We start from the raw sequence: 21,377 nt of genomic DNA on the forward strand, positions 1-21,377 counted from the left end.
ATGAAACCAGAGCTAATCTCACTCTGCTCTTTAAAATCAGAACCTTCACTGTCAACGCAGTGGCTTTTGCCGGCGAGGTATCGATGCTTCACCTGAAGGATTTGAATTCTTCCGCCACCTCTGCGCCTTGTTAGCGGCAGCGGGTCGGCGGCTCCTCCCAGAGTCGGTGCACAGGACGATGGAAATCTCCGCGGGTCTGGTGTCACCGCTGGCTGCCGCTCTAATGATCCCCGCAGGGAGTCGGGGGCGGGACCTGCGGTGGGAGTCGATCCGGCTCTTTGTGGGAGACACTGCGGGCAGCCAGAGGAGGTGGCTCACGGCTGAGAGGTCGCCGGTTCGATCCCCACACTTCAACAGAGGGCGACGCAGGGCCAGTCAGCCTGTGACTGTAAGGAGGTTAAAATCAACTGTGCTGTATTTGCAGTTGAAAAATGTTTCAAAGGAGCTTTTGAGCAAAGCACCGAAACTATGATTGCTTTGTAATAACTTCAGTCCGAACTCCCTGATCGCACATACGGCAGATGGGCTGATGTTCAACACTGACATGGACTTTTGTTGGTTTTAAACAGAGCGACAATAAATTGTCAAATTAGTCAAGTGTTAATGAAGTAATACTCATATAAGCATATTAACGGTAACTATAAGGTGGTTTACAAAAAGACAATGCAACTGATCTGAGAGAAAAATACTAAAGTTTGAAAGTATGATATTTTGTATTATCTCACATCTTTTTGCACTTATTTCATTTTATATTTCATTTCTATTCATCTACATTGTCATGTTATCATTTCTGTTGTTTATTCACCTTTTCTAGTGTAAATCCATTATATATTGCTCAAGGTGATTTACAACGCTAAGTTACTGTTAGAGGAAATTTTTTGTGTTTTAACATGTAAACAATGATATAACTGTCTTTTATATCACACCAGTCAGCATTTTCGTTTCCACTTATAATCATATCACACCAGTCAGCATTTTCATTTCCTCTATTTAAAACTTTCAGTTACAATTTCGCAAAAGACTCATAACTTCTTATCCAATACAATTTCTTACACCCAGAATCTCAAACAAGCATTCTGTTTCTGCAAGTGTGGCGTAAATATCGAGTGGAGAAGATCTGTGTTGTAGTAAAACTCGGAAAAGACAAATTGGTTGCAATCACTGTATTGAATTTCCACCGCATTACAGACTGTCTTCATCTTGGACACATCTGGTCTTCGTGCCGGTCCACGTCCAGGAAGTCATCTTCTCTTGTCCTGTCCTTGGACACTGATTGAGGTGCTGATGTGAAGGTAAATCAATTCAGTTCGTCACTAGCTGTTTCCATCAACCTATTTTTATGCGCATTTTGAAGTATCGCATGAAAAAAGTCGATACAAAATTCATAAAATAAACTTCCTCTCATTGGCTTGCTTGAAGTGTTTTTTGCCTATTGTGAAAAAGAGTTGACAATAAGTTCTGACGTAGCGAACATTCAATTCATATGACTGATCAGCTGTTGGTTGCGGCCATGTTGTACTATGATAAGTTGCTCAGATAAGAGACCTCTCTCCATGTTTCTCTGTCCATTGCCAAGCATACAAAATGTCATATGGGTTTGTTGCCATGGAAACTGTTTTCAACTGTTCTTCTTCTACTGACTTACAATTAATGATAATTATTATCAAGCATCATCAAAGGGCACACTGGAGTTGGAGTTGAACCCCCAACTTTCTGTGTCAAGTCAGGATTGTAACCCACTGAGCTATCCTAGTCACCCAGCCATTAAACTTCATATCTGTATAATTGTACTTTCAGAACATCAACAGTTTCCACAGAAATCAGAAGATGAGGGTAAGTGAATGATATTTTACAGAAGCCAAAGTTCTCTTAGCTTACTTTATGAAATACTTTATTTAAATATTTAGATATCTATGTTTATAACAGAACTTTGTTTTATCTTTATTACAACAGAACTTTATTTAGATTTGTTCTCACAGAACGTTGCTTAATTTTATTATATTCAGAATTTAATTTGAATTCATTATATCTGAACTTTCTTTTAATGTATTAAAACTCACCTCTACTGAACTTAATTATAAAAGAACTTTATCCAACTTTATTTTAGTCAGTTATAACATAACTTTGCCGAACTTAATTATATATTATATTATAATTTTTACACAAAACTTTATTACAACAGAACTTTATTTAACTTTCTTGCATCAGAACTTTATTGAACTTAATTACAACAGAACTTTATTTAACTTAATTACAACAGAACTTTATTTAACTTTATTATAAAATAACTTTATTTAACTTTTTTATAACAGAACTTTATTAACTTCATTATAACAGAACTTTATTTAACATTATTTTAACAGAACTTCATTTAACTTAATTACAACAGAACTTTACAAAATTTAATTATTACTGAACTTTATTGAACTGTAATTTAACAGAACTCTACTTATCTTAATTATAACAGAACTTTATTTTACTTTATTATAAAATAACTTTGTTTAACTTCATTATATCTGAACTTTATTACACTTTGTTACAACAGAACTTTTTAAACTTTATTACAACAGAACTTTATACAAGTTTTTTATAATATGACTTTACTTAGATTTATTCTCACAAAACTTTACTTAATTTCATTATAACAGAATTTAATTTAACTTTATTGTATCTGAACTAAAATATAGAAGAAAAAGTCAGAATAACACCTGATCTCCTCTGTTGCAGGTGATATCAGTCATCCTGCTACTCTGGGCTCCAGTGTTGATCAGCAGCAAACAGCCGCAGGACTGCCGTGAAGTCCAGACAATAAACTCGCATGCCGTCAATGGCGTGTACACCATCTTCCCGGCTGGAGACAGGTCTGGTGTCAAGGTACATTTCACTCTCTCTGGGAAACAGGACGTCTTTTGATCGTGGCTGGCTATGGCACCAGAGGTGTCCACCATCAGTCCTTTATCCATGTTTACAGAGGAGGAAAAGCTTTGTGCTCTGATTGGTCAGTGTAACAGAACACATGACAAAGGTCAAACTAAAGGCAAAAGCCAATAAATCCTAACTGTCCAAGACACTGATTTTCTTTCACCTCAACACATAAACAGGATTAACTAGCGTCAAATTATTCCCCATACAAATTTTATGATTTTATATGAGTTTAGAAAGTTTTGAGTTGTAAACTTTATAATGTCGCTAGATATTTTTGCTCAGTTTGGTGTGTAAATTCAAGTTCTTGTTTTTACAGTGCATGAATATCTGACGTGTGATATCACAGGAGATTTCCAACAATGTAAATAAAATAAAACAGTTCCCACAGCCTCATACGTCAGGACATGATATACACATTGAACCCAGCTGAAGTGTGAATGTGCTTGTGTGTAGGTTTACTGTGACATGGAATCAGAGGGCGGAGGCTGGACGGTGAGTCTTTAACAGACACTGTCACTTTCATCCAGTCACATTGGTTGTGTTGTGTTAAAAAATAAAGGTACTTTAGTGGAAAAGTGAGCTGTCAGACTTCATGCCCCCCAGGCGTTTCACAGAAGGATGGACGGCACAGTGAACTTCTACAGGCCTTGGGATCAGTACAAGATAGGATTCGGTGAAGCTTCTGGAGAGCACTGGCTCGGTGAGGCCGCGGTGAAACTCTGCTAATAAAGGACAAACATTAAACTTGGACGTGTAAATCAAGAAATGATTGCTGATGACTGATAATCACAATTGCAGGTCTCGACAACCTCCACTACCTGACAGGAGAGAGAAAACACGAGCTGCTGGTGAGCATGGAGGACTTTGAGGGAAATAAACGGTTCGCTCTCTACTCCACCTTCTCCGTCGGTTCAGAGTGTGAAGGATTTAACCTCTCCGTGTCGGGATTCAAGGCTGGAGACGCAGGTGAGCGAGTTGTCATTTAGTCATTTAAAAACTCAGACGTGCTGTGCTTGTGTGTCGCACGTCTTCCGTCTCTGTCCGTCCTCTGGTTTTCTGTCACGTCTCTGCCGTTGTCACCTGTAGATTAACAGACTCCTTGTTTGGAGTGAAATGATCTTGTCTTATTGTCTCATCTGTGAAAATTGTTTAAATGTTTTTCCTTGCCCTTCCACATAACACATCATTTGTTTGGTGGGGAACTCCTGTTTACTTATGTACATACATATTTATTCATATTTAACTATTTAAACAAAATGAAATGTGGTATATTTAGATCATGTACCTGTGTGTTTAAATAATACATTTGATCCTTATATTTATTTAATTATTCATTTTTTGACTGTCTGAATGCAATGATGTTTTAATATATTTTGGCACAAACTGCTTTGCGCTAGTTGGGAACGGGGTGAGATGCTGAATTGTCGGTTTTTAAAACGATGTGCTTTTCTGCTGTCTGGATTGAATTGTTTCTTGCTGAAAAACAAATATAAAATGATAAAAAATATTAAATTTTAAATGTTTTTCTTGGGTTAGGGTTAGGGGATCAAAGATGAACCTGTTGGTCACTGCAGGTTGTGAAAACTGCCGCTGACGTTCAATAGTTCATGGTCATGGTTTTTGTTTGTGTTTCTGTAGGAGACGCAATGTCGTCAAACAACGGTATGAAGTTCTCCACCTTGGACAGAGACCAGGACACCTGGCCGGAACACTGTGCCAGGAAGTTCCTGGGGGCGTTCTGGTACGCTGCATGTCATAAGACAAACCCTACCGGGGTTTATCGTTGGGGGGCGGATAACTCACTCTTTGCTGTTGGCATGTCGTGGTACGATTGGAAAGGTCATGACTATTCTCTGAAGTCCATGAGCATGAAGGTCCGTCCTGCTCAACAATAATTGTCCAGGACCAACGTATTAGAGACGATCAGGTGTTGATCTCTCTCTTGTGATTTCTTTCTCCTTCATTAATCATGTGTAGTACACTATACAAATAAAAATGTAATGCAATTTCACAATGACCTTTGTTTTCCTTAAAGCTCATCTCATCTCATCTCATCTTCAACCGCTTATCCGTGGTCGGGTCGCGGGGGCAGCAGCTTCAGTAGGGGGCCCCAAACTTCCCTTTCCCGGGCCACATTAACCAGGTCTGACTGGGGGATCCCGAGGCGTTCCCAGGCCAGTGTGGAGATATAATCTCTCCACCTAGTCCTGGGTCTACCCCGAGGTCTCTTCCCAGCTGGACGTGCCTGGAACACCTCCCAGGGGAGGCGCCCAGGGGGCATCCTTACCAGATGCCCGAACCACCTTAACTGGCTCCTTTCTACGCAAAGGAGCAGCGCCTCTACTCCGAGCTCCTCACGGATGACTGAGCTTCTCACCCTATCTCTAAGGGAGACCCCAGCCACCTTTCTAAGGAAACCCATTTCGGCCGCTTGTACTCGCGATCTCGTTTTTTCGGTCACGACCCATCCTTCATGACCATAGGTGAGGGTAGTAACAAAGATTGACCGGTAGATCGAGAGCTTTGCCTTCCGGCTCAGCTCCCTTTTTGTCACAACGGTGCGGCAAAGCGAGTGCAATACCGCCCCCGCTGCTCCAATTCTACGGCCAATCTCACGCTCCATTGCCCCCTCACTCGCAAACAAGACCCCGAGGCTCATTCCCTACCCAGAGTAGGTTTCCTGCTGAGAACCATGGCCTCAGATTTTAAGGTGCTGATTCTCATCCCAACCGCTCCACACTCGGCTGCGAACTGATCCAGTGAGTGCTGAAGATCACAGACCGATGGTGCCATCAGGACCACATCATCTGCAAAAAGCAGTGATGAGATCCCCAGGCCACCGAGCTGCAACCCCACCCCACCACGACTACGTCTCGATATCCTGTCCATGAATATCACAAACAGGATTGGTGACAAAGCGCACCCCTGGCGGAGACCAACCCCCACCGGGAACGAATCCGACTTACTGCCGAGAACCCGGACACAGCTATTGCTTTGAGTATACAGGGATTGGATGGCCCCAAGAAGTGACCCCCTCACCCCATACTCCCTCAGCACCTCCCACAGTATCTCCCGGGGGACCCGGTCATACGCCTTCTCCAAATCCACAAAGCACATGTAGACTGGATGGGCATACTCCCAGGCCCCCTCCAGGATCCTTGCAAGGGTAAAGAGCTGGTCCGTTGTTCCACGTCCAGGACGGAATCCACATTGTTCCTCTTCAATCTGAGGTTCGACTATTGGCCGAACCCTCCTTTCCAGCACCTTGGAGTAGACTTTACCCGGGAGGCTGAGAAGTGTGATACCCCTGTAATTGGCACACACTCTCTGGTCCCCCTTTTTGAACAGGGGAACCACCACCCCGGTCTGCCACTCGTTTGGCACTGTACCCGACGTCCACGCAATGTTGCAGAGACGTGTCAACCAAGACAGCCCCTCCACACCCAAAGCTTTCAACATTTCTGGGCGGATCTCATCAACCCCTGGGGCTTTGCCACTGTGAAGTTGTTTGACTACCACAGTGACCTCCGCCAGGGAAATTGACGATGATCCTCCATGAGCCTCCAGCTCTGCCTCTACCATAGAGGGCGTGTTAGTCGGATTCAGGAGTTCCTCAAAATGCTCCTTCCACCGCCCGATTACCTCCTCAGTTGAGGTCAACAGTGTCCCATCCTTACTGTACACAGCTTGGATGGTTCCCCGTTTCCCCCTCCTGAGATGTCGAATGGTTTTCCAGAAGCATCTTGGTGCCGACCTAAAGTCCTTCTCCATGACTTCTCCGAACTTCTCCCACATCCGCTGTTTTGCCTCTCACACGGCAGAGGCTGCAGCCCTTCGGGCCCGTCGGTACCTTGCAACTGCTTCCGGAGTCCTCTGGGATAACATATCCCTAAAGGACTCCTTCTTCAGTTGGACAGCTTCCCTGACCACCGGTGTCCACCACGGAGTTCGAGGGTTACCGCCCCTTGAGGCACCTAAGACCTTGAGACCACAGCTCACCGCCGCAGCTTCAGCAATGGAAGCTTTGAACATTTCCCACTCGGGTTCAATGCCCCCAACCTCCACAGGAATGCCAGAAAAGCTCCGCCGGAGGTGTGAGTTGAAAATCTCCTGGATGGGGGCCTCCTCCAGACGTTCCCAGTTCACCCGCACTACACGTTTGGGCTTACCAGGTCTATCCAGAGTCTTCCCCCACCCCCGGATCCAACTCACCACCAGATGATGATCAGTTGACAGCTCCGCCCCTCTCTTCACCCGAGTGTCCAAAACATGCGGCCTCAGATCAGATGAAACGATCACAAAATCGATCATCGACCTTTGGCCTAGGGTGCTCTGGTACCATGTACACTTATGAGCATCCTTATGTTCGAACATGGTGTTCATTATAGACAAGCCATGGCTAGCACAGAAGTCTAATAACAAACAACCACTTGGGTTCCGATCAGGGAGGCCGTTCTTCCCAATCACGCCTCTAGTTAGCTTTTTCCTTAAAGCTAACTAACACAAATCCACCAGGTCAATGTAACAACTAAATTCTGCAGATTTTGTTGTAGTCGGCTGCAGCTCAAAGTGGAACAGAGGGTGAACATACAGAATGGTTGGGATCCATTTGGGTCAGCTTTTGTAACAACCAGACTGAGCCAGACCCGTACCAGTCTCTTATTCTAAAGCCTGGACCTGGACCCATACAAAATTGGATCAGCCTTCAGCTGATAGCTATGAACAAGCTAGCATAATTTTACAGGATGTCGAAATTAACTAATATTGTGATTTAGCTATTGTAACGTGAGCAGCCTTCTCTGCTGTCTTGCAGAGTAGATCTGTAACCACCAGAATCTGACTGGGTAAGGAAACAAAACACAAGGTCACTAATGTTCCAAAGTCAACAAAAAAACTTTGTTTGTTTGTCCACTGTAAACGTGACTTTGTGTAACTGGTTTCAACTCGTCTGGTGGACGTTTGAACCCTGGTGTACATTCATTATCTGCTGTGCGTCCACAATAAATACTGAAGCTGAAGTGGCCTGATGTGTCCTCACGTGTCCTTTTGCAACGCATAGTAGCAGTTGACTACGATCTGGTGATCTGTTACCAGAGCGTTTAACCAGACACGCAGTCACACAGTAATATTTGTGTTATATTAAGTGTACTTTGTTTTCATTCCTACCGTTTAATTATTATTTATGGACAGATCAAACGCAGTGTTGCCTTGCCGAGTTGAGAATCAGGTGTTAGCCCATAACAGAATTAGCTGTTAGCTTAAGGAGCAGAATTAGCTGTTAGTTTAAAGACCAGAATTAGCTGTTAAGTCAAGCAAAATTAGGTGTTAGCTTAAATAACAGAATTAGCTGTTAACTCTTAGCAGAATGAGCTGTTAGCTTAAAGACTGCAATTAGCTATTAACTCAAAGCAGAATTAGCTGCTAGCTTAAACACTTATGGTACAGTAGGTGAACGCAGCCTATAGCGCCATCTTCTGACCAAAATGCTCTAGTTTATTCAATCCAAAAGCGTTGATGGAAACGCATGAACTTCAAATTCCTTTTTTCTGAACTTTCAAAAGTTTGCTTAAAATTTGCTTAACATTCATGGAGACATAGCTAATGTAGACCAGAGAATAGTAAGAAAAAATATATGAAGAATTCATAGGATCTAGAAATTCCTACAACAGTATTCAGTTAATTATATTAAGCTATTTTTCTATCAGAGCTGTTGAGTCCCGGTTCTCCACATGAGACTAGACAAATCTGGTTTTTTGATCAGTGACGGTGAAAATTAAACAGTCACTAATCCAGCCGAGACTCACCTGTCCATCAAACCCAGGGCATGTTGTTGTATTCATATATTTCATCTTGTTATAAGTGTTTATTTAATATACATTTTGAAGTGTTTTTATAGAGAAAATAATGAGAAGAAAATAGATTTTTTCTTTTGTTGGTTTGTTGTTTAAACTTTTGTGACATTAATAATAATGTCTATTTCTTTTTCAACAATTCTCTGAAAACCCATTGAACTATTGAACAATCCCACTATTCAGCTGCAGCTCTGCTTTCAACTGCGATTGGTCCAATTCAGTTTTGTGGGAAAGTCATTTCTTCCAATCAACTGTCTCTGCTGAGCTTACAGACCAGGTCAAATTATCCTCTGTCCCATGTGACTTTATATCTGTATGATTGTACTTTCAGAGGATCGACACAAAGTTTCCACAGGAATCAGAAGATGAGGGTAGGTGAACTGATATTTTACAGAAGCCAGAAGAAGTTCTCTTAATTTATTTAGATTTATTATAAGAGAACTTTGCTTAATTTTATTATGACTGAACTTAATTTAACTTTATTATATCTGAACTTTATTTGAATTTATTATATCTGAACTTTATTTAACTTAATTACAACAGACCGTTATTTAACTTTTTAAAACTTAATTTAACTAAATTATAACAGAACTTAATTATAACAGAACATTATTTAACTTAATATAAACAGAACTATACTAAACTTCATTATATCTGAACTTTATTTAAATTTATTACAACAAAACTTTATTAAACTTTATTATAAAATACCTTTATTTAGATTTATTATAACATAATTTGGTAAACTTAACTAGGACAGAACTTTATTTAACTTTATTATAACAGAACTTGTTTAACTTAATTACAACAGAACTTTATTTAACTTCATTGTTACAGAACTTTATTATACAATACGTTATTTAGATTTATTTTTTACAGAACTTTACTTAATTTTATTATAACAGAACTTAATTTAACTTTATCATATCTGAACGTTATTTAAATATGTTTAAACACAACTTCATTGAACCAACTTTGAAGAAGACTTTACATTGGCCTCTGACGTCCCGACCTTTTCAGTGTTAATGTTAATGACTATTATTGTAGATCAGACCCTCGAGACCTGACAGAAACCCCCCTTGAAACTAGAGGCCAACATTTTGAGAGATCTTTTAAAATGTAGAAGAAAACGTCAGAATAACACCTGATCTCCTCTGTTGCAGGTGATATCAGTCATCCTGCTACTCTGGGCTCCAGTGTTGATCAGCGGCAAACAGCCGCAGGACTGCCGTGAAGTCCAGACAATAAACTCGCATGCCGTCAATGGCGTGTACACCATCTTCCCGGCTGGAGACAGGTCTGGTGTCAAGGTACATTTCACTCTCTCTGGGAAACAGGACGTCTATTGATCATGGCTGGCTATGGGACCAGAGGTGTCCACCATCAGTCCTTTATCCATTCTCCATGTTTACAGAGGAGGAAAAGCTCTGTGGTCTGATTGGTCAGTGGCAACGAACACATGAAAAAGGTCAAACTAAAGGCTAAAGCCAATAAATCCTAACTGTCCAAGACACTGATTTTCTTTCACCTCAACACATACACAGGATTAACTAGCGTCAAATTATTCCCCATACAAATTTGATGATTTGATTTGAGTTTAGAAAGTTTTGAGTTGTAAACTTCATAATGTCGCTAGATATTTTTGCTCAGTTTGGTGTGTAAATTCTAGTTCTTGTTTTTACAGTGCATGAATATCTGATGTGTGATATCACAGGAGATTTCCACCAATGTAAATAAAATAAAACAGTTCCCACAGCCTCATACGTCAGGACATGATATACACATTGAACCCAGCTGAAGTGTGAATGTGCTTGTGTGTAGGTTTACTGTGACATGGAATCAGAGGGCGGAGGCTGGACGGTGAGTCTTTAACAGACACTGTCACTTTCATCCAGTCACATTGGTTGTGTTGTGTTAAAAAATGAAGGTACATTAGTGGAAACGTGAGCTGTCAGACTTCATGCCCCCCAGGCGTTTCACAGAAGGATGGACGGCACAGTGAACTTCTACAGGCCTTGGGATCAGTACAAGATAGGATTCGGTGAAGCTTCTGGAGAGCACTGGCTCGGTGAGGCCGCGGTGAAACTCTCTGCTAATAAAGGACAAACATTAAACTTGGACGTGTAAATCAAGAAATGATTGCTGATGACTGATAATCACAATTGCAGGTCTCGACAACCTCCACTACCTGACAGGAGAGAGAAAACACGAGCTGCTGGTGAACATGGAGGACTTTGAGGGAAATAAACGGTTCGCTCTCTACTCCACCTTCTCCGTCGGTTCAGAGTGTGAAGGATTTAACCTCTCCGTGTCGGGATTCAAGGCTGGAGACGCAGGTGAGCGAGTTGTCATTTAGTCATTTAAAAACTCAGACGTGCTGTGCTTGTGTGTCGCACGTCTTCCGTCTCTGTCCGTCCTCTGGTTTTCTTTCACGTCTCTGCCGTTGTCACCTGTAGATTAACAGACTCCTTGTTTTGAGTGAAATGATCTGGTCTTATTGTCTCATCTGTGAAAATTGTTTAAATGTTTTTCCTTGCCCTTCCACATAACATATCATTTGTTTGGGGGGGAACTGGTGTACTCCTGTTTACTTATGTACATACATATTTATTCATATTTAACTATTTAAACAAAATGAAATGTGGTATATTTAGATCATGTACCTGTGTGTTTAAATAATACATTTGATCCTTATATTTATTTAATTATTAATTTTTTGACTGTCTGAATGCAATGACGTTTTCATATATTTTGGCACAAACTGCTTCGCGCTAGTTGGGAACGGGGTGAGATGCTGAATTGTCGGTTTTTAAAACGATGTGCTTTTCTGCTGTCTGGATTGAATTGTTTCTTGCTGAAAAACTAATATAAAATATTAGTTTTAAATGTTTGTCTTGGGTTAGGGTTAGGGGATCAAAGATGAACCTGTTGGTCACTGCAGGTTGTGAAAACTGCCGCTGACGTTCAATAGTTCATGGTCATGGTTTTTGTTTGTGTTTCTGTAGGAGACGCAATGTCGTCAAACAACGGTATGAAGTTCTCCACCTTGGACAGAGACCAGGACACCTGGCCGGAACACTGTGCCAGGAAGTTCCTGGGGGCGTTCTGGTACGCTGCATGTCATGAGACAAACCCTACCGGGGTTTATCGTTGGGGGGCGGATAACTCACTCTTTGCTGTTGGAATGTCGTGGCTTCATTGGAAGGGTCATGACTATTCTCTGAAGTCAATGAGCATGAAGGTCCGTCCTGCTCAACAATAATTGTCCAGGACCAACGTATTAGAGACGATCAGGTGTTGATCTCTCTCTTGTGATTTCTTTCTCCTTCATTAATCATGTGTAGTACACTATACAAATAAAAATGTAATGCAATTTCACAATGACCTTTGTTTTCCTTAAAGCTAACTAACACAAATCCACCAGGTCAATGAAACAACTAAATTCTGCAGATTTTGTTGTAGTCGGCTGCAGCTCAAAGTGGAACAGACGGTGAACATACAGAATGGTTGGGATCCATTTGGGTCAGCTTTTGTAACAACCAGACTGAGCCAGACCCGTACCAGTCTCTTATTCCAAAGCCTGGACCTGGACCCATACAAAATTGGATCAGCCTTCAGCTGATTGCTATGAACAAGCTAGCATAATTTTACAGGATGTCGAAATTAACTAATATTGTGATTTAGCTATTGTAACGTGAGCAGCCTTCTCTGCTGTCATTGTAGAGTAGCTCTGAAACCACCAGAATTTGACTGGCTAAGTAAACAAAACACAAGGTCACTAATGTTCCAAAGTCAACAAAAAAACTTTGTTTGTTTGGCCACTGTAAAAGTGACTTTGTGTAACTGGTTTCAACTCGTCTGGTGGACGTTTGAACCCTGGTGTACATTCATTATCTGCTGTGCGTCCAGAATAAATACTGAAGCTGAAGTGGCCTGATGTGTCCTCACGTGTCCTCTTGCAACGCACCATAACAGTTGACTACGATCTGGTGATCTGCTACCAGAGCGTTAAACCAGACACGCAGTCACACAGTAATATTTGTGTTTTATATTAAGTGTACTTTGTTTTGCTTCCTACCTTTTAATTATTATTTATGGAGAGATCAAACGCAGTGTTGCCTTGCTGAGTTGAGAATCAGGTGTTAGCCCATAACAGAATTAGCTGTTAGCTTAAGGAGCAGAATTAGCTGTTAGTTTAAAGACCAGAATTAGCTGTTAAGTCAAGCAAAATTAGGTGTTAGCTTAAATAACAGAATTAGCTGTTAACTCTTAGCAGAATGAGCTGTTAGCTTAAAGACCGCAATTAGCTATTAACTCAAAGCAGAATTAGCTGCTAGCTTAAACACTTATGGTACAGTAGGTGAACGCAGCCTATAGCGCCATCTTCTGACCAAAATGCTCTAGTTTATTCAATCCAAAAGCGTTGATGGAAACGCATGTACTTCAAATTCCTTTTTTCTGAACTTTCAAAAGTTTGCTTAAAATTTGCTTAACATTCATGGAAACAGCTAATGTAGACTAGAGAATAGTACGAAAAAATACATGAAGAATTCATAGGATCTCGAAATTCCTACAACAGTATTCCGTTAATTATATTAAGCTATTTTTCTATCAGAGCTGTTGAGTCCCGGTTCTCCACATGAGACTGGACAAACCTGTTTCTTTGATCAGTGACGGTGAAAGTTAAACAGTTACTAATCCAGCCGAGACTCACCTGTCCATCAAACCCAGGGCATGTTGTTGTATTCATATATTTCATCTTGTTATCAGTGTTTATTTAATATACATTTTGAAGTGTTTTTATAGAGAAAATAGTGAGAAGAAAATAGATTTTTTCTTTTGTTGGTTTGTTGTTTAAACTTTTGTGACATTAATAATATTGTCTATTTCTTTTTTAACATGTCTCTGAAAACCCATTGAACTATTGAACAATCCCACTATTCAGCTGCAGCTCTGCTTTCAACTGCGATTGGTCCAATTCAGTTTTGTGGGAAAGTCATTTCTTCCAATCAAATGTCTCTGCTGAGCTTACAGACCAGGTCAAATTATCCTCTGTCCCATGTGACTTTATATCTGTATGATTGTACTTTCAGAGGATCGACACAAAGTTTCCACAGAAATCAGAAGATGAGGGTAGGTGAACTGATATTTTACAGAAGCCAGAAGATGTTCTCTTAATTTATTTAGATTTATTATAAGAGAACTTTGCTTAATTTTATTATGACTGAACTTAATTTAACTTTATTATATCTGAACTTTATTTGAATTTATTATGTCTGAACTTTATTTAACTTAATTACAACAGACCGTTATTTAACTTTTTAAAACTTAATTTAACTAAATTATAACAGAACTTAATTATAACAGAACTTTATTTAACTTAATAACAACAGAACTTTACTAAACTTCATTATATCTGAACTTTATTTAAATTTATTACAACAAAACTTTATTAAACTTTATAATAAAATACCTTTATTTAGATTTATAATAAAATAACTTTATTAAACTTAACTATGACAGAACTTTATTTAACTTTATTATAACAGAACTTGTTTAACTTAATTACAACAGAACTTGATTTAACTTCATTATTACAGAACTTTATTATACAATGCGTTATTTGGATTTATTTTTTACAGAACCTTACTTAATTTTATTATAACAGAACTTAATTTAACTTTATCATATCTGAACGTTATTTAAATATATTTCAACACGACTTCATTCAACCAACTTTGAAGAAGACTTTACATTGGCCTCTGACGTCCCGACCTTTTCAGTGTTAATGTTAATGACTATTATTGTAGATCAGACCCTCGAGACCTGACAGAAACCCCCCTTGAAACTAGAGGCCAACATTTTGAGAGATGTTTTAAAATGTAGAAGAAAAAGTCAGAATAACACCTGATCTCCTCTGTTGCAGGTGATATCAGTCATCCTGCTACTCTGGGCTCCAGTGTTGATCAGCAGCAAACAGCCGCAGGACTGCCGTGAAGTCCAGACAATAAACTCGCATGCCGTCAATGGCGTGTACACCATCTTCCCGGCTGGAGACAGGTCTGGTGTCAAGGTACATTTCACTCTCTCTGGGAAACAGGACGTCTTTTGATCATGGCTGGCTATGTGACCAGAGGTGTCCACCATCAGTCCTTTATCCATTCTCCATGTTTACAGAGGAGGAAAAGCTCTGTGGTCTGATTGGTCAGTGGCAACGAACACATGACAAAGGTCAAACTAAAGGCAAAAGCCAATAAATCCTAACTGTCCAAGACACTGATTTTCTTTCACCTCAACACATACACAGGATTAACTAGCGTCAAATTATTCCCCATACAAATTTGATGATTTGATTTGAGTTTAGAAAGTTTTGAGTTGTAAACTTTATAATGTCGCTAGATATTTTTGCTCTGTTTGGTGTGTAAATTCAAGTTCTTGTTTTTACAGTGCATGAATATCTGATGTGTGATATCACAGGAGATTTCCACCAATGTAAATAAAATAAAACAGTTCCCACAGCCTCATACGTCAGGACATGATATACACATTGAACCCAGCTGAAGTGTGAATGTGCTTGTGTGTAGGTTTACTGTGACATGGAATCAGAGGGCGGAGGCTGGACGGTGAGTCTTTAACAGACACTGTCACTTTCATCCAGTCACATTGGTTGTGTTGTGTTAAAAAATGAAGGTACATTAGTGGAAACGTGAGCTGTCAGACTTCATGCCCCCCAGGCGTTTCACAGAAGGATGGACGGCACAGTGAACTTCTACAGGCCTTGGGATCAGTACAAGATAGGATTCGGTGAAGCTTCTGGAGAGCACTGGCTCGGTGAGGCCGCGGTGAAACTCTCTGCTAATAAAGGACAAACATTAAACTTGGACGTGTAAATCAAGAAATGATTGCTGATGACTGATAATCACAATTGCAGGTCTCGACAACCTCCACTACCTGACAGGAGAGAGAAAACATGAGCTGCTGGTGAACATGGAGGACTTTGAGGGAAATAAACGGTTCGCTCTCTACTCCACCTTCTCCGTCGGTTCAGAGTGTGAAGGATTTAACCTCTCCGTGTCGGGATTCAAGGCTGGAGACGCAGGTGAGCGAGTTGTCATTTAGTCATTAAAAAACTCAGACGTGCTGTGCTTGTGTGTCGTACGTCTTCCGTCTCTGTCCGTCCTCTGGTTTTCTGTCACGTCTCTGCCGTTGTCACCTGTAGATTAACAGACTCCTTGTTTTGAGTGAAATGATCTGGTCTTATTGTCTCATCTGTGAAAATTGTTTAAATGTTTTTCCTTGCCCTTCCACATAACATATCATTTGTTTGGGGGGGAACTGGTGTACTCCTGTTTACTTATGTACATACATATTTATTCATATTTAACTATTTAAACAAAATGAAATGTGGTATATTTAGATCATGTACCTGTGTGTTTAAATAATACATTTGATCCTTATATTTATTTAATTATTAATTTTTTGACTGTCTGAATGCAATGACGTTTTCATATATTTTGGCACAAACTGCTTTGCGCTAGTTGGGAACGGGGTGAGATGCTGAATTGTCGGTTTTTGAAACGATGTGCTTTTCTGCTGTCTGGATTGAATTGTTTCTTGCTGAAAAACTAATATAAAAATATTAGTTTTAAATGTTTGTCTTGGGTTAGGGTTAGGGGATCAAAGATGAACCTGTTGGTCACTGCAGGTTGTGAAAACTGCCGCTGACGTTCAATAGTTCATGGTCATGGTTTTTGTTTGTGTTTCTGTAGGAGACGCAATGTCGTCACACAACGGTATGAAGTTCTCCACCTTGGACAGAGACCAGGACACCTGGCCGGAACACTGTGCCAGGAAGTTCCTGGGGGCGTTCTGGTACACTGCATGTCATGAGACAAACCCTACCGGGGTTTATCGTTGGGGGGCGGATAACTCACTCTTTGCTGTTGGAATGTCGTGGCTTCATTGGAAGGGTCATGACTATTCTCTGAAGTCCATGAGCATGAAGGTCCGTCCTGCTTAACAATAACTGTCCAGGACCAACGTATTAGAGACGATCAGGTGTTGATCTCTCTCTTGTAATTTATTTCTCCTTCATTAATCATGTGTAGTACACTATACAAATAAAAATGTAATGCAATTTCACAATGACCTTTGTTTTCCTTAAAGCTAACTAACACAAATCCACCAGGTCAAGAAAACAACTAAATACTGCAGATTTTGTTGTAGTCTGCTGCAGCTCAAAGTCAGTGTGGTGGAACAGAGGGTGAACATACAGAATCAATATTGGTTGGGATCCAGTTGGGTCAGTTTCTGTTGTGACCAATCACACAAGCTCCTTTCGTCCATTTGAAAAGCAGCACACGGATGAAATGAACCAGTAGGAGAAATGCTGAGGTGTTTGAGAGATTAATGAGTCCCCAAAAAAAGGTTGTCACGCCAAAGGAATTCATAGACCAGGAAATGTACCACCCAGAACTGAGCCAGACCCGTAGCAGTCTCTACGGTGATTTAGCTAATGTAATGTGAGCAGCCTTGTCCGCTGTCACGCTAGAGTAGATCTGGAACCACCAGAAAATCTGATGTGGAAAATCCACTAATGTTCCAAGGTCAACCCAAAATTTTGGTAGTTGTTTCAACTCGTCTGCTGGACATTCGAACCCTGGTGTACAATAATTATCTGCTGTGCGTCCACAATCAATACTGAAGCTGAAGTGGCCTGATGTGTCCTCACGTGGCCTATTGCAAGTGTGTATCACATCTAATGCAAGTGTTTTGTCAAAGACGCGCGCTCATCTTTCTCTAAAAACGATCTACAAACGCGTGCATGCTGAAAGAGAGCGAGATGTGTTTAAGGGGAGAAGGGGCGAGAGCTGTTGGTTGGGGGATACCGGTTGCCCTGGGCAACTTCTGATTGGTGAGAATGACTAGCACGTGTGCAGCACGGCATTTCCGTTTGGCGGGCATGGTGACAGCAGAGTATAAACCCTGGGTCAGGTGTGCTGCATTATCACGCATTCTAAATCGCAGCCTTTTGCGATTTGCATTTGTTTCAAATCGCAACTTCGGATTTGAAAACGCTTAATCGTTCAGCCCTGGTTAGGCACACAGTCATATTTGTGTGCTATGTTTACTGTACTTTGTTTTCATTCCTTCCCTTGTTAATTATTAACCATGGACAGATCATACGCACTGTTACCTCGGTTTGTCGCACAAGGTCCGAGGCTCTGCATGTTAATCACTGTTTCATATGAAATGTTGTTTTTTGCTCATAAATTAAAACCAAGCAGGACACACACACACACACACACACACACACACACACACACACACACACACACACACACACACACACACACACACACACACACACACACACACACACACACACACACACACACACACACACACACACACACACACACACACACACACACACACACACACACACACACACACACACACACACACACACACACGTTCTTTGGCTTGTTTTCATTCATCCTTACTTCCTTTTCCAGCTTCCGGTGCATTCGGGTGATGCTCGTAAAGTCCTAAATGGTATAAACTTACAGTACAGTACGTTACTGCTACCCAAAGCTCACAACTATTATATATATATATATATATATATATATATTGTTAACAGCAAATACAGAAGCGCCACTGTGAAGTCCGTCCCTGCACATTGTGGCCGATGGTTCCTGAAAAGGTTTCAGATTCGTCCCTCGAGTGATGTTATTTTTTTTGGGGGGGGGGGGGGGGGGGGGGGGGGGGGGGCGCGACCTCGGGGTTCAGGGCGCTGACCACAAACTGCAACGGCCCCGGAATGGAAAAACGTCCCTTTATGTCTGTTTTCAAGGTCGAGATTGACATTTCGTGCTCAACATCCCGCCGGGGTTTTTCCGCTCGTGAGAAGTTTTGAAGTCTCGGGGATGTTTGACCTGCGGGTGGAGCTAAAGAAAAAGTCAGCGGGGTCATGAGAAATATTAGGATTCACCACGAGGCGGCTTTGAACATTAGCAGGGAACGTCTTGAATTATTGGACCAGTTATTGAAGATCATCTCGTGTAGATCCTGGAGGAGTCCTTCACCTGGCTGAAGACAGTGTGTGACAGGTTGGTTTCATTAATTTACAGTTACAAATGAAACAAATGCAGGAGAAATAAAACAGAAGATGATTGAAAATCAGTCTTAACCAGGGTCATTTTTATTAATATATGAACAGTGTTAAACTAACCCAATGCCAAACAAAAAATATATAGGTAAAGCCTGTTGAAGGAATTGAACATTAGAAAAAGTATATATATAACTTAATAGAAAACTTCTTCAGGTGTCAGGTCATAATTATCTGTGGACTTAAATGAAATGAATCGTCCTCAGTATTTCTAGAATCGTCCCTGATTACAGCAGCTTAAGGTCAAAGATATCCTCAAACTCATTTTCTCTGTCAATGTGAGTATAATGATTTGTAGAAGCCTCCGTGTCGTGATCGAAGATATGTCACCGCCTCAGTGCAGAAACCTTACTATCGGTTCCTCGGCACGAAGGAAAGCTCGTACGGCGGCTGCGGCGATACGGGTAATGGAGTCTGCTCGGCGGACGGGCGGGACGGGATAATGGCCCGAAGAAGATTACAAAGAGGAGGGGAGTCGGAGGACGGCTCCCTCCTGGCCCGCCGCACGGTCCAGGCACAAAGGGATGATTCGGCGGAGAGCAATTACAGGAGCTTGAATTCAGCGGGTGAAGGCTGGTCCGAAGCCCCCGAGTAAATCTTTATTATCTGTGAGGGGCAATTTGTTGTACAGCCAGTGGTCAATTCAGATCAAACCCCCACGAACATGAGGACCAGCGGGAGCAGAGGCGGAGCGGAGCCGGCGTCGCGTTTGCAAAGGAATCAACTCCTACAAAACAAAACCTCCACTATTTGTTCAAAGTGGCAGAGCAGCCTTATGTTGGCGCACCGCTAATTCCATTTCCGGTAGCAACAGCGTTCAACAGGACGTAGCAAACATGGAGACTCACACGGAGGTCGGGTCCAACCCATGTAACTATATCTAACTCATTCAAAGTTGACGGAAAAAACATTGACTCTTTGTCGCAGGTGGTTATAAATATATGAACACATAGTTATGGACAATATATAAGATATATATAAAAGGTTCTTCTGAATATTATACACTGGGGCTTTAAGTCCCGTTTGTTCTTCTGCGTAGGATCGACACAGTTTCGAAAGTGGCCGCAGTTGTTGTGAGCATTTACATCTTGTTTTTTTTTTGGGAACCAGACGTAGGATTGAGGGCGTGGTTCACCTACACCTGCAACATGCACCGATTGGACAGAACCAGCTGTCAATCAAGCTGTATCCAGGCTACGGTGCTTTATGGACCATAATGTACAAAATGAACATCATGCTGTTTTTGAAGAAGACTTAAAACTACAGATTGAACCATAAACTCCTCAGTCGAGTCATCACCTCCATGATGAAGGTAATAATTTCTGCAAGGGCATGGTGGAGGATATTTCCTGGAAGCAGTGAATACCAGTGCAAACCCGGTGCTCGCATACACACAGTAATTGTATATGTTCCTTTTTATTTTATAAATATAGTACAGCAGTCTCCTTCTTCTTCAGTACCACTGTGTCTTATTTCACCCTTTCCCATGTCCTTGTTTTGATAGTATTCTTATTTCACAGGAATTTTCTCTGTGTGGGTGGTTGTGGAGCTGCGGCTGTAATGCGGCTGCATTGTGCAATTCCATCTTGTACATTGTACAATAAAGCCGAACCCCCTGAACTTTGCACGGCTCAAAGTGGAAAAGAAAAGACAAGTCTTTTCTTTAGCGGGGAACTCGTTTCGAAAAGGGCTTGTTCTCTTGTGGCGTTTCAAGCCGTCCTTCCAGCCGCAGCGGGAGGCGGAGGAAGCTTGGAAGTTCGCGACTGAAAAACAAACACCGTGAGAAAATGAAAGTGTAGAGTATATCTAGAAGATTTACTGCGGGAAAAGTCTCAATAATCATAATTCATAAGGACACAGTGTCTGTTCATTACATGGGCCTTGGCGTTGTATACATCACTTTGCTCAGACTCACTTCCTCTCTTCCCACCGTTCGTCAGGGCACACAGGAGTGCCAATGGCAAGGCAAAGCGGTTGTGCTAACTGGGGCTAACTAGCTAGTAAGCGTCCAACTTCCTCGTTCACTCCCTGCCGAACCCTCTCCTCCTTCACCCGGTCACGATGCTAATGCTAATCACACAAAATTATGCAGTTTCATTCATGTAGTTTTGAAGTCACTTGTTTTTCCTTTTTAATATATTGGTTTTTTTGGAAAATGTAAAAAATGCCATTTGGTGTGAAGTTGTGGAAACAATATAATAATACAAATAAGAAGAAGAAGAAAAGGAAAAGAAAAGAGACGTTTTAATTAGAGGCCGACTGATTTATCTGTTGGGTCAGTATGAGGCTTTCACCAACATATACAGTAGTGTAGTTGTGCTAACTGGGGCTAACTATCTAGCTAGCGTCCAACTTCCTCGTTCACTTTCTGCCGAGCCCTCTCCTTCACCCGGTCACCATGCTAATATAAAGCCGGTCAGGCTGCG

The 21,377-nt window shown here is 41.3% G+C and overlaps 3 protein-coding genes across 3 annotated transcripts; all 3 read left to right on the forward strand.

The window, feature by feature from the left end:
• Positions 1-1,037: 1,037 nt before the first annotated feature.
• Positions 1,038-4,936, forward strand: LOC118319950 (microfibril-associated glycoprotein 4). The gene is made up of 7 exons (XM_035650701.2): positions 1,038-1,292; positions 1,798-1,833; positions 2,728-2,874; positions 3,379-3,417; positions 3,529-3,625; positions 3,724-3,891; positions 4,564-4,936. Exons 2-7 carry the CDS (start codon positions 1,828-1,830, stop codon positions 4,818-4,820), a joined length of 714 nt encoding a protein of 237 aa, XP_035506594.2. The 5' UTR covers positions 1,038-1,292; positions 1,798-1,827; the 3' UTR covers positions 4,821-4,936.
• Positions 4,937-9,036: 4,100 nt separating this feature from the next.
• LOC118320008 (microfibril-associated glycoprotein 4-like) lies at positions 9,037-12,155 on the forward strand. Its single transcript, XM_035650788.2, has 6 exons — positions 9,037-9,148; positions 9,941-10,087; positions 10,599-10,637; positions 10,749-10,845; positions 10,946-11,113; positions 11,783-12,155. Exons 1-6 carry the CDS (start codon positions 9,143-9,145, stop codon positions 12,037-12,039), a joined length of 714 nt encoding a protein of 237 aa, XP_035506681.2. The 5' UTR covers positions 9,037-9,142; the 3' UTR covers positions 12,040-12,155.
• Positions 12,156-13,805: 1,650 nt separating this feature from the next.
• Positions 13,806-16,919, forward strand: LOC118320014 (microfibril-associated glycoprotein 4). Its single transcript, XM_035650795.2, has 6 exons — positions 13,806-13,910; positions 14,704-14,850; positions 15,362-15,400; positions 15,512-15,608; positions 15,709-15,876; positions 16,547-16,919. Exons 1-6 carry the CDS (start codon positions 13,905-13,907, stop codon positions 16,795-16,797), a joined length of 708 nt encoding a protein of 235 aa, XP_035506688.2. The 5' UTR covers positions 13,806-13,904; the 3' UTR covers positions 16,798-16,919.
• Positions 16,920-21,377: the final 4,458 nt, after the last annotated feature.

Source organism: Scophthalmus maximus, chromosome 9 (genome assembly GCF_022379125.1).
Source record: "Scophthalmus maximus strain ysfricsl-2021 chromosome 9, ASM2237912v1, whole genome shotgun sequence".
NCBI lineage: Eukaryota > Metazoa > Chordata > Actinopteri > Pleuronectiformes > Scophthalmidae > Scophthalmus > Scophthalmus maximus.

Excerpts from the sequence above, each read along its gene's own strand:
- LOC118320014 (XM_035650795.2), top strand. Across the intron at positions 15,609-15,708 it reads TTCTGGAGAGCACTGGCTCG|GTCTCGACAACCTCCACTAC; the intron begins GTGAGGCCGCGG and ends TCACAATTGCAG. Across the intron at positions 15,877-16,546 it reads ATTCAAGGCTGGAGACGCAG|GAGACGCAATGTCGTCACAC; the intron begins GTGAGCGAGTTG and ends GTGTTTCTGTAG.
- LOC118319950 (XM_035650701.2), top strand. Across the intron at positions 3,626-3,723 it reads TTCTGGAGAGCACTGGCTCG|GTCTCGACAACCTCCACTAC; the intron begins GTGAGGCCGCGG and ends TCACAATTGCAG. Across the intron at positions 3,892-4,563 it reads ATTCAAGGCTGGAGACGCAG|GAGACGCAATGTCGTCAAAC; the intron begins GTGAGCGAGTTG and ends GTGTTTCTGTAG.
- LOC118320008 (XM_035650788.2), top strand. Across the intron at positions 10,638-10,748 it reads CAGAGGGCGGAGGCTGGACG|GCGTTTCACAGAAGGATGGA; the intron begins GTGAGTCTTTAA and ends CATGCCCCCCAG. Across the intron at positions 11,114-11,782 it reads ATTCAAGGCTGGAGACGCAG|GAGACGCAATGTCGTCAAAC; the intron begins GTGAGCGAGTTG and ends GTGTTTCTGTAG.